General features: G+C 38.4%; 2 protein-coding genes across 2 annotated transcripts; one reads left to right on the forward strand and one right to left on the reverse strand.

The window, feature by feature from the left end:
* Window positions 1-206: 206 nt before the first annotated feature.
* On the reverse strand, window positions 207-1,625 carry LOC113021999 (adenosine receptor A3-like). The gene is made up of 2 exons (XM_026166942.1): window positions 1,258-1,625; window positions 207-916 (listed from the first exon to the last, which is right to left on the reverse strand). Exons 1-2 carry the CDS (start codon window positions 1,584-1,586, stop codon window positions 271-273), a joined length of 975 nt encoding a protein of 324 aa, XP_026022727.1. The 5' UTR covers window positions 1,587-1,625; the 3' UTR covers window positions 207-270.
* Window positions 1,626-9,931: 8,306 nt separating this feature from the next.
* LOC113022002 (uncharacterized) lies at window positions 9,932-12,076 on the forward strand. Its single transcript, XM_026166949.1, has 6 exons — window positions 9,932-10,108; window positions 10,325-10,467; window positions 10,597-10,670; window positions 11,062-11,160; window positions 11,297-11,395; window positions 11,569-12,076. The coding sequence occupies exons 1-6, from the start codon at window positions 10,001-10,003 to the stop codon at window positions 11,748-11,750; spliced, it is 705 nt and encodes a 234-aa protein (XP_026022734.1). The 5' UTR covers window positions 9,932-10,000; the 3' UTR covers window positions 11,751-12,076.
* The last annotated feature ends 398 nt before the right edge of the window (window positions 12,077-12,474 follow it).

Below are 12,474 nucleotides of genomic sequence, written 5' to 3' on the forward strand. Positions count from 1 at the left end.
ATGCATGAAAACCAACAAAGCAGCAAATACAAAATTTACATGTTGTATAAAAAAAAAACTAGATGCAGCATAGAGATTTTAAAATATGATAAAACAAACCAATCAGATATCACAAAAAGTACTTTGTTTTATAGTAATACTTGAATAAAGTACACAAGTCAATGAAACAAAATATACTAATCCTTATACTTAGATATAATCGGGGGGGAAAGACAACAAAAAATCAGCCTTATAATTAGAACAAAAAGGCAAGAAAACAGAAATCTGCCTTCAGTCATTTGACACAATGTGACTGCTGGATCTTTTGTCTGTCATTTGGCTTGTCAAGGATTCTTGATTTTCAGCAACACGTGAAACACACTTTCTCCAGATCTTCAGATAAGCTTTCTTGATTTTTTGTATTTTGAATGCATACACAACTGGATTGACCGCTGAGTTAGCATGAGACAGAATAATACCTATATATAAAACTATTGGTGGTATATTTGTCACCTCACCAAAATAAACAAGGCAGTTCATTATGTGAAGCGGCAGCCAGCACAGGGCAAACAGAGCGAAGACCAGAGCTAGAGATCCTGCCAGCTTTTTCTCTTTTCTTAGGTAGTTCTGAGACAGTTTTTGAGCACCACTGCCTGGTTTCCCTTGAAGGTGTCCTTTTATAATACAGAAAACATGGGTATACAACGTGGCCATTACCAACAGAGGTATCAGATTCAGGGAAAAAAAACTGAAATAAACCAGGTATGACATGGGAATTACAGCTATAAACTGGCAGACAATTGTAGAATTGGCTGAATTAGACAAGGTTTGATGGTTGTACCACCCAAGCATGGGAGTAAAGCTGAGAGGGATTGCAACAATCCAACATGCTGCCACCACAAGACAGGAGTGTCCCTGTGTCACAATCCTTTTGTACCTATTAAAAAATGAAAACAATAAAATAGTCTCACAAAAAAAATTAAAATAGCATAAAATGATTTTTTTTTAAAACAAAATAAATTGTTAGTGAAGTACTGGTCGATGTGATAAAATGATATAGTAAATGGTAAATGGTCTGTATTTGTATAGCGCTTTACTAGTCCCTAAGGACCCCAAAGCGCTTTACACATCCAGTCATCCACCCATTCACACATACCATATAAACCACAAAGTCCATAATTACTACTTCCTACTACTAAATTACTATGTTCACTATTCAACTATGAGTCATTTTAGTTTGTTTTTAAAAAAATGTGTCTTATTAATCCATACTCTTACCTGAGAGGGATATACACCCGGAGGAAACGGTCAAGCGAAATAGCCAACAGAGACAGAACTGAAACGAGGGTGAACAGAATGACCACACAGCTGATGAAGAGACACGTATTGAACGAAGTCTTCACCCGTCCATCCACCACTACAGCCAATGGTATGGCCACACATCCAACCAGAAAATCAGCCATAGCCAGAGATGCAATAAGGCAGAATGTTGGCTGTTGAATGCTTTTAGTGGTCCAAAGTGCCAAAATGACCAGCATGTTACCCAGACAGCAACTAACTGCAATAAGCACTTCAACCAAGGTGTAAATCATTACTCCCAAATTCATTGTGCTTTCTATCTGGCTGATGATTGTCAGTTGACGGTGCAGTATATTTGAGTGTGAGTCTGAGCTTCAGTGTGGTATGTAAATCTATATAACATTTGAGGAAGTCCTTGGTCTCTTAGCAGCAATTTTTTTAAATAACACATACAAATAGATATGCATGTAAGAGGATGCAAAAGAAAAAAAAAACACTGGTGCAATTATGAGTAACTAAAAAAACATCTCTCATGTCGAAGCTACACAAGCCACAAAACCCACATCCTGAAACAACATACACCTAGGTGATATCTCACAAATGGGGTGGACGTTTTGGGTGTTTGCTCTCTGTGTTATGTTTTTGCAAATCAGATGGTATACTGATAGATGGTATAACAGACTGTTATTGTGCAATATATTTCCTCTGCCTCAGCTTAGATTCTGTATAAATACTGTATCAGTGAAGGTGACATTGACTTTGAAAAAAAAAGACAAATAGCGTGTACATGTGCATGCTTATGGCATCCCATTTCTAAGAGCAAAATTTTCACATCTTAAAACAAACCTCTCTTTAAGGGCCTCTAGCATGACATTTGGTGTGTCTTAGTTAGCTATTTGTTTCCGGAGCTTAACTGTGTAAACACTGCATTCTATTATAATTCATTATTCAAAATTACAACATTTTGCACATTATTGTTACTATTGGTAGTAGTAGTAGCAGCATGTATTCTTGTGTTTTCTTCTTGAGGACACGAATGGTGTACACAAACAACATTTTGAACTGTTACACTGTTACACCTATGTAATATGTATTACAGCCTCATAGATTGCATATGTAGATATTCTGCATATCAAGGCATTTAAAAGGGAAGTCACAGGGAGCAGCCGCAGTGCATGCCCCCAACCCTAGCACATGCAGGTGAATGTGTTTAAAGTTCATAGGGAACTCTGAAGTAGATAAAGGAAGTGTTGGGCATTGATGCTCAGTAGTAGTTTTGCAGATATGCAGAATGTGTGGGTAGAAGGTTAACCTCACTCTCCCCAGAAAATCGCAATGATACACACAATCATGTGAAAAGGAATGTTTGCATAGGACTCTATGAACTCCCATGAAAAACCGCATACAGCTTTACAGTTTCCAGCAGCCAGCAGCCAGGCACTGCTAATCAGATGCACTTGATTGAAATATCATCAGCAACCACATCTATTGCTCATCTGGTATATTCAGATGTGGTTTAACACACACACACACAAAGCAAAAAACAGGGCTACAGGCCTCAGTTAGCATGTCAAATCTTAAAGTTCATGACAGCGCAACTGAAAAAAGGCTGAAGATGCCACTCTTGTTTGTAAGAGTTGCCAGAAGAAAAACTCTTCTCTATAAAAAGAACATAGAAGAAAACTTTAGGATTGAAGAGTGTCAATCCTAAACTGACTTTTAACCTTTTAATGCCTGGTGTATTACATTTGAAAAATAGAGTTTTTCCCCAGTTTTTGGGACTTCAACATCATCAATGGGAATTTTTCCCCCTGAAAAACCTAAATAAATTGCACAATACATTTTTAAGCAATTAAAAAAATCAGATAAGCAAATATGATACAAATTAAATGTCATATATGGAGATTGGAATGTGATTTATTTTTTAAACAATTACACAAAATTAAACAAAAGAAAATTAAATAAACACCATTTTCAAAAAAATACAATTTCTACCAATTATTTTATGATTCAGGCTTTAAAGGGTTAAAACAATGTGGCAACAAGTGGAGATCTTTGGCTATGATGCAGGGCTGTGTTTAGAGAAAACTATTTACGGCATATCAGCACAAACATCTCATACCAACTATAATGCTAAGTTGTGGTAAGTTTGCAATTGTGGTTTGAGAAAGCTGTGCATAAACGTATTCCCACAAACCTCAATGAATTGAATCGACATTATAAAATGATGTGAGAGACATTTGAGGAAAATACAAATAAAATAGAATAAAAATAAATACAGTAAATGTACAGTAAATCTTTTCTCTTTTTTGCTCTATAAAATTGTTGTTTTTCTTTTTCAATCACTCATCTTAACAGTAGGATATACATGAAAAGAGAAAAAAATAAAGTTTGCACTCATTTTTTGCACTCTCTGGGCAACTGACCGTTTCAATGTGGATGCACAACTCTGTGAAAACGACTGAAAACGCTAGTGTGGAGGCATTTTCATTGCAATCTGCACATTCCTGCACATAAAATAAAATCTGATTTTGTGTTTACACTCAGTCTTTCAAATAGATGCAAGTAAAACAGCAGAACCCCGTAACTTCCTTGCTTGGAAGTTACGGGGTTTTCACTGTAAAAAGAAGTTTCCTTCCCACGCAGTGATCAGCGGAAACTAATGTTTTTGTCACTTTTTACAGAATCAAACTCAAAGTGAGGTCAGTACTTCCACGCTTTAAATGCTGCACAGTCATATGCTTACCTACACTTGATTTTTTTAACCATTGTTGATCTGCACACAGCTGTTGTCATGAACGTCGCACTCGCTTACATCATTGCCATGAGACACTCACAAAAAAAAATCACAGTTTTAGTAATGCATTAACACAGCGTGCTTACGGGAAAGTAACAGTAATTTAATTACCTTTTTGCAATAGTAATCCCTTACTTTACTTGTTACTTGAGAAAAGTAATCGGATTACAGTAACGAGTTACTTGTAGCGCATTACTGTAATCCAATTTTTATTTGCACTTTATTTATTTGCATCCTCTTAAAAGGGGATATGTGAATGTGGCGGAAAACTAACTGGTCAATCAAATTCAGTATAAAGAGTCAGCAGAAGTGATCTCATACTGAGCCAAGATGAAAAGCTTTTTGTGCTGCTGTTCTCGTGCTGAATTTCTGGCCTGTAAAAGCTACATACAGTGGCTTGCAAAAGTATTCGGCCCCCTTGAACTTTCCCACATTTTGTCACATTACAGCCACAAACATGAATCAATTTTATTAGAATTCCACGTGAAAGACCGATACAAAGTGGTGTACACGTGAGAAGTGGAATGACAATCATACATGATTCCAAACATTTTTTACAAATAAATAACTGCAAAGTATGGTGTGCGTAATTATTCAGCTCCCTTTTGTCTGAGTGCAGTCAGTTGCCCATAGACGTTGCCTGATGAGTGCTAATGACTAAATAGAGTGCACCTGTGTGTAATCTAATGTCAGTACAAATACAGCTGCTCTGTGATGGCCTCAGAGGTTGTCTAAGAGAATATTGGGAGCAACAACACCATGAAATCCAAAGAACACACCAGACATGTCAGGCATAAAGTTATTGAGAAATTTAATATAGCAGGCTTAGGCTACAAAAAGATTTCCCAAGCCTTGAACATCCCACGGAGCACTGTTCAAGCGATCATTCAGAAATGGAAGGAGTATGGCATAACTGTAAACCTACCAAGACAAGGCTGTGCACCTAAACTCACAGGCTGAACAAGGAGAGCGCTGATCAGAAATGCAGAATAATTATGCCTATAAAGAAGGCAAAGAGTGATGAAGATGTAAGTCTCATTTAAACCTTTATAGCTAACAATCTATTGTTTTAAAGGTGATTTATTAGACTAAAATGAAACTGAGCCTATTTAATGGATTTGTGCAATTTTTATTTCACAGAGAGAGTTAAATTTGTCTGATTAGTGCAAAACATTAGCCAAGCAAAAATAAAGAAACGCGTGAACAAACAAAATAAAAGCGATGTCATTACAGTTGACTGGGAAATGGTACGCGATGTCCTCAAACAGCTGCTGGAATATCCTTGCCCCACTTCTAAGTAGTGATTTGGACATTAGAGCAGTTGAAAGAGCAAACATCTTCGAGGCCACCAAAATAGGTTTAAAAGCTAATAAACAAATTTCTTCCACTCAGAGAATGTTGCATATAATTTCATTTTTCCTTGATGCATAAAGTTAAAAGATTAAAACTAATAAAACAAATTTTAAAAAGAGACTTTTTTTCATTTGATTATATTTTATATCATGGATTAGGCAGAAAGTAGAATTGGGCTGAAAGATCTATCGCTCTATCACCTATTCACGTTGTAAATCATGTTTTTAAAAAGTAACTAATTACTTTTGAAAATAAGTAATCAGTAAAGTAACGAGATTACATTTTGGGGGAAGTAATCACTAATTAGTTACTGATTACTTTTTTCAAGTAACTTGACCAACACTGTTAGTAAGATACACGAGTGCTTGAACGGAAGTTGGGAAAGCTCTTAGCCGTTAGCATGCGTCCATGCTAACTGCCCAGAGAATTCTTACATGTTATCGCAAAAACAGTGCATGTCCCCCCCTCGGACAACGTGTATGCAGCCTGAGACTCTCTCCACTCTGTGGTCAGCAAAGTGCAATCGCAATCTCCGAGTGCCCTTTCTTTAATACCAGGGGACTATAAACACGCATCACTGGGCTCCACACTGCCGACCTTCACCCAGTACGTGTCATGCCCTACCAGAGACAATAAAACACTAGACTTGGGCTACGTTCACACTGCAGGTCTTAATGCTCAATTCCGATTTTTTTGATCAAATACGATTTTTTTGTCTGCTTGTTCACACTACAAATATAATGCGACAGCAAACGCGCTCTAGTGTGAACCCTCAAAGCGGCCCGCATGCGCAAAAGAAGACACCACACGCTCTGTTTAGACCCAGACCAAACAATATTGTTTGACTGATGGCCCTTAATATAAAGACTTCAGACTTTACGTTTCCCAATTTTTGCTTTGTTATTTTGTTATTTACATAATAATGTGAATAACCTAATAACTATCCTTATTGCTGTTTTAGAGAGGAGCGGTGCTTCAAAGGATAGTTGCAGATTTCTGTCAGAATCAAATAAAACGTTCACGTTTCTCCAACGTTGTCTTCCCAACAGTTTCACTGACATCTACACTGGATGGCCAGGAAGCGTTTGCAATGTCTTCTTGGGCGCTTCTCCGGAGCTGATAATTGCCGTCTGTCTTTTGTCAGTGACATAAAAGACGGATTTAATGTGACATGACCATTCAAGCAGCAGTCGCTTTCTAAAACATCGGATATGTATCAGAATCAGTACCACATACGAAAGTGACCCAGATCGGATTTGAAAATATCGGATTTGTGCCGTTCACACTGTCATACCATGATTGGATTTGGGTCGCATAGGGTCAAAAAAATCAGATTTGATGTGCTTTCGCCTGCAGTGTGAACGTAGCCTTACTGTATGTCAATGCAAAAGAGGTATACAGTTCATCACCTGTCCCTCACCTGGGAAGATCTGATCACAAGTGTTGATCTGGAGGTAGTTCTGCTGGCACCAGTCCACAAAGTCATGGGTAAATTCTCTGTACTCCCTGTCGCTACCATCAGTGATGAGGCTGACTATTGCAGAGCTGTCAAAGAACCTTTGCAGGAAGCACTGGGTGGAGTTTTGGGAGAAGTCTGCAGAGTAGATAGTAAAGAGGAACGGAGGCAGAACCATTCCCTGTGGGGGCCCCGTACTGCCCCCACAGAGACACACAGCACTAAGTTCTCATATGCTGTTGTCGGTCGGTGAGGTAGAACCATCGGGCCACAAAAATCACAACTGTCTGCCTGGGGGGGGTGAGGTGGGCAAATGAACTGCATCATTTCTTTTAACAGGTTTGATTGATCCAGGATGCAGTCTTCAACATCGACTGCAGACTCACCCACCCCCACTACTGCTGTCCCACCTCTGACACCTCATTCACTTCACACCTCCTCTCCTCACCCCGCTCACTACTACTCACCCTAACCACTGCATCCTGTACACAACCAACACACGGCTCCAGCCTGTCTCTCTCAACCATCCAGGTTAAGGAACTGAGGATGACTGGAGTCAGGAAGGCAGCGGGTCCCGATGGCATCAGCTCAAGGGTTGCCAAGTCCTGCACAGATCAATTGTGTGGGGTGATGGAGTACATCTTCAGCCTGAGGCTGGGAAGAGTTCCACAGCTCTGGAAAACCTCTTGTGTGCCACTAGTGCCAAAGACTCCACATTCCAAGAACCTCAACAGCAACAGGGCAGTGGCTCTGACATCCCACCCAATGAAGACCCAGGAACACCTGAACCTGTCTCAGCTTTGACTCCTGGTGAGCTCCTCACTGGACCCACTTCAGTTTGCCTACCAGCCTGGCACTGGATTGGATGATGCTGTCATTCACCTCCTACACCGTTCCCATCTCGATTGGAGACCCCTGGGAGCACTGTGAGAATCATTTTCTTTGATTTCTTTATTGCCTTTAACACCATTCTTTCCACAGTTCTGAAGAAAAAGCTGGAGAACTCAGGAATTGACCATCACCTCACAGCATGAATATTGGACTACCTCACCACCAGACTATAGTATGAGAGAACTCGGGGCTGCATGTCGGACAGGGTCATCTGCAGTACGGAGGCCCCACAGGGAACTGTGTGGGAGACATCTGCAGTGGGCAAATGAACTGAATCATTTCTTTGACAGGTTTGATTGATCCAGGATGCAGTCTTCAACATCGACTGCAGACTCACCCACACCCACTGCCGTTGTTGCGCATCTGACACCTCAGTTACTTCACACCTCCTCCCTTCACCCCGCTCACAACTCCCCACCCCTACCACAGCATCCTGTACACAACCAACACACATCTCCAGCCTGTCTCTCTCAACCCTCCAGGTTAGGAGGGAACTGAGTACGACTGGAGCAAAGAAGGCAGCAGGTCCAGATGGCATCAGCTCAAGGGTTGTCAAGTCCTGCGCAGATCAACATGAGAACTCTGGGCTGCGTGTCGGACAGGGTCATCTGCAGTATGGAGGCCCCACAGGGAACGGTGTGGGAGATGTCTGCAGTGCAGATGGTGAAGAGGAACTGAGCCAGAACCGTTCCCTGGATTAATTAATTGATTAATTTTATCGCATTATTTGTAATGATAGCATTAACGCGATAATGTTGACAGGCCTAGTTTGTTGGTTTGCTTTTATTTCGTTTCATAAGCAAGCTGGTTATTAGATGCTGCTTCAGCCAGCCAGACAATCCTTTGCTGTCCCACCCCTCTCCTCCCTGTGGAGCAAGCAGCAGGTGTATCTCGTAAATCCTTACTCCTCGCAAATGGGCAATAGAAAACCGTTTGGTGCCTATGCAATCCCCAAAATGCACTGGCATGACATCCGGGGAGCATGGGTGTGAGCAACGTTCTTTTTTGCAGATGCCATGATGCCCCCTCTACCACGATGCCACCCTGGGCAATGCCCTATGTTGCCCATATCAAAAACCACCACTTGGTACCATAGCTCAGGCTACTTGTTACTCTGTGATATTTATCTGCATGTTTGCAAACTTGTCTAGTACTTACCTGTTTGTTTCCTCCTTCCTCTAAGGAAATCTATGTATTGCAACCTGTCTGACACACTACTACCAATAGTATACTGGAAATGTGTCCAAGAGAAAGTGAGGAGAAACTCAAAATAGAACTGATTCATAGACTCTGACCTGAATCTGATACCTGTTAATAAATGAAAAAGAAAAAATCCAGATACACAGAGAGTGTGTATCTCAGCAAAGTATCTGTGTTGCTTAGGATATTTATTCCCTTTGCTTCCTTAAGATTGTTTATTAAAATCTTTAAACCTTTCAACTGTGTTCTACAATTATGTCCTTTTTTTTGCAAATGCCAACAAATTACTGCCTTGCCTTGGTCATCCACTGCAAATTCATTTCTGCCTGCACCCTGATGTGTTTTTTCTAAACCATTTGCATTTTGAGTAAATGTATTTTGCAAGAGTAAGCATGCACACATTTGCCAAACACAGACAGGATATTGTGTGGTTAATGATAGACCTATAAACTGGTTTTAAAATGTTAACAAAATTCATATTACTGCAAATGAAGTGAGCAGTTTGCATCGACAGCTAGAAATATAGCATGTGCAATCATCTGTCACCAATTAAACTGCATCTTATGAAATGTCAATTTTCTTTCTCCACAGTTTTTTTTAGAGAACGTGTTACCATCTACCGGAACCAAATTCCTTGTATGTGTCTGCACATATACATGGCCAATAAACACGATTCTGATTCTGAGTATACATAGTAAAGTATGATACATCGTTTTATCATATTTCAAGTGTCACCATACTGAAAATACTGATAAATCTTATCAGTATGTACTTTTGATCCAGGGCACGATGTTAGGTTTGATCAAGGTTTTGAAGGTTTAACCTTGAAATTATCTGTCCACACACTGACATGTTTATCAGTTTGTGACCTAGATGATGATTGGTAAATGTGGTCTTTACTGGAAATGATGGCATTTGAGGTCATTCACTTCATTTCCTCTTAAATAGGGGTGGGAAAACTAACTGGTCAGTATAAACCCGAAAAAGACTAAGAATCAGCAGAAGTGAACTCATACTGAGCCAAGATGAAAGCGTTTTGTGTCGCTGTTCTTGTGCTGAATTTCATCTCTGTGTGCCAGCCTTCATCAGTGGCCTGTGAGAGGTATCTAAAAACAGCAGATAGGGATCAAGATGTAAGTCTCTTTTAAACCTTTATAGCTAAGATTATAGTTGTAAAACTGATTTGCTAGTAGAATTTTAGTAAAATGAAACTGCACCTATGTAATGGATTTGTGCAAGTTTGTATTTCATGAATAGTGTTAAATGTGTCAGATTAGTGCAAAACATTTACAAAGCAACAAAAAAAAAAAACTAAAATAACGAATGAACAAACAATGTCTTCATTTCAGCTGACTGGGAAATGGTACCTTATAGCCATGTCCTCAAACAGCTGCTGGGCTACTGCATTCAGTGTCCTACCTTTCGGTGTCTATGTGAACATTACGGCAATGGAAGAAGCAAACATCTATGAAGCCACATTTTCACTGAAAATGTAACTAATTTTCTTCCTTATAATTGTTGTTTATACTGTATGTTTGCCAGTGTTTGTGCTTCATATTTCATTATGTCATTTAAAGTTATTTTTTCATTCTTTATATCTTTTGACTACTAATTAAATCAGGTTTGGGCAGTGTAAAAATTTAACTTCAAAAATTCACTACGAAAAAAGCACCATAACTGAGATTGACAGCAAGGGTAAGAGTTTTGATTAAAACATTTGTGTCACTGGAGTTTAATTATGAATCTCTTCATGTCTGTTTCTTTCAGTCACTATTAAACTTTTTAACTGCAGATTAATTATGTGCTCAAACCTTTTAACATTCACAAAATAATCAATAAAAACATAAAAGCACTAAAAGAGAAAATTCAGATATGAAAATCATATACATGTTTAATTTTTAAGCTTTTAAAGAATTGGTAGCATACTAGTTTTGTTGTCTTTTGTCTTCTCTGACTTTTTTCACATTCTTTTATTGTGTAAATAATAATCTTCACTTGTGATAGTATCTATAATACTATAATTCTGATGTTAAAAATTTAATCTCAAATGTTAAATGTATTTTAATAACTCTTCTTTTTACAACAGGTGCCAAAAGTGATAATGTAATGATACTTCTTCAAAGGAGGTGCCATGATTGTATTGTTATAAAGGGAGATGGCTTCACTGACATTCTTGTGCTTTTAAGTAAGGACCCAGACAAATGTGATAAGAAAATATGTTGAATATTTACAATACAGATGTTTTTACAGCACTTTCTTACCTGACTTATCTAGCAGGCTATTATATAGCAGATTATGACATTTAATCATGTTTTAAACAGGTAAGCGAATGTCCATCACTGATGATGAGATGGAGGCATTTGAGATACAAGCAGAATGTCGTTACTTGTACAAACCACAGATCTTTGGTTCTGATCATGGTAAGATGTGAAAAAAGAATATGACGAAACCTTTATGGCTTTACAGCTAACGTGTACTTTTAGAGTGATTCGTGTCATTTTATTTTCTGCAGTTCCTTAACATTATAATGCAATCAGTATAACACAATTGCACATTCTACAGTTTCTAATTGTTTTTTTTTATCTTCATACAGACTACGAGAACTGCACAGTTGACGATGGCAAGACTGAATATGCTTCTTCAGAAATTCCCCATATGCGACAAGCAGTGCTAAACATCTTCTCAAAGGTCTTCACATGCGTACAAGACAGAGTTTTGTATTACCCCCGTGCTGCCTTCCAGTGGGTGCAGTCAACATGGAGTAATTTGTGGTGAATGTAGAGAGACACGCTATAATAAATATTTGCTTATTTCAATCATGTGCACTTGAAACCGTGCTGTCTTTAGTTTAAAGATTTGAAGAGAGTGTAGAATGAATTATAAATACTACAGTTTACAGATGAACAATATTTGAATATTAATTCAAAATATCATTATAATGCATTTATATCTGTCCTTTACCTCTCAACTACTATTCATCCAACTTGCTGAGGTCCAGAGTAAGGGCAGTGTCTATTTTAAGGATGCTCTAAAGTGCTGTGTTCCAATTTTTTCTGTCGCATTTCTGTTGCTATTAAACATTTATGAAATTCAGTGTGGAATCAACTGTCAAAAGACTCAATCTTCCAAAGACTCATTTCCTCAAACAATCACTGTTTCAGCAGAATTTTCCAGGGGTCCTATCTGGACAAAAAGACAGTCATTTGAAATTTACAACCTCTGTAAATGATTTTACATAAAGTGGAATGCATATTTAGACATTGTTATGATGAGTCCACCTACTTCAATATCAAAAGAACAGCAGATGTAAATGTCAGAGGGTTTAAATATGGTAATTTTGGTTTTCTATTCCCTAAAAAAAACCGTTCAAGGCGTTGACTTTAATTCATGGACCAAAAGGTGTAATAACTACACTTGTAAAAACTTGTGAAAGTTCTAGTCAGTAATAGCTTAAAAAATAAAGTGACAATGAAAAAATTAGCTATATGAATAAGAGACA

The sequence above is a fragment of the Astatotilapia calliptera genome, chromosome 5 (genome assembly GCF_900246225.1).
Source record: "Astatotilapia calliptera chromosome 5, fAstCal1.2, whole genome shotgun sequence".
NCBI classification, from domain to species: Eukaryota; Metazoa; Chordata; class Actinopteri; order Cichliformes; family Cichlidae; genus Astatotilapia; species Astatotilapia calliptera.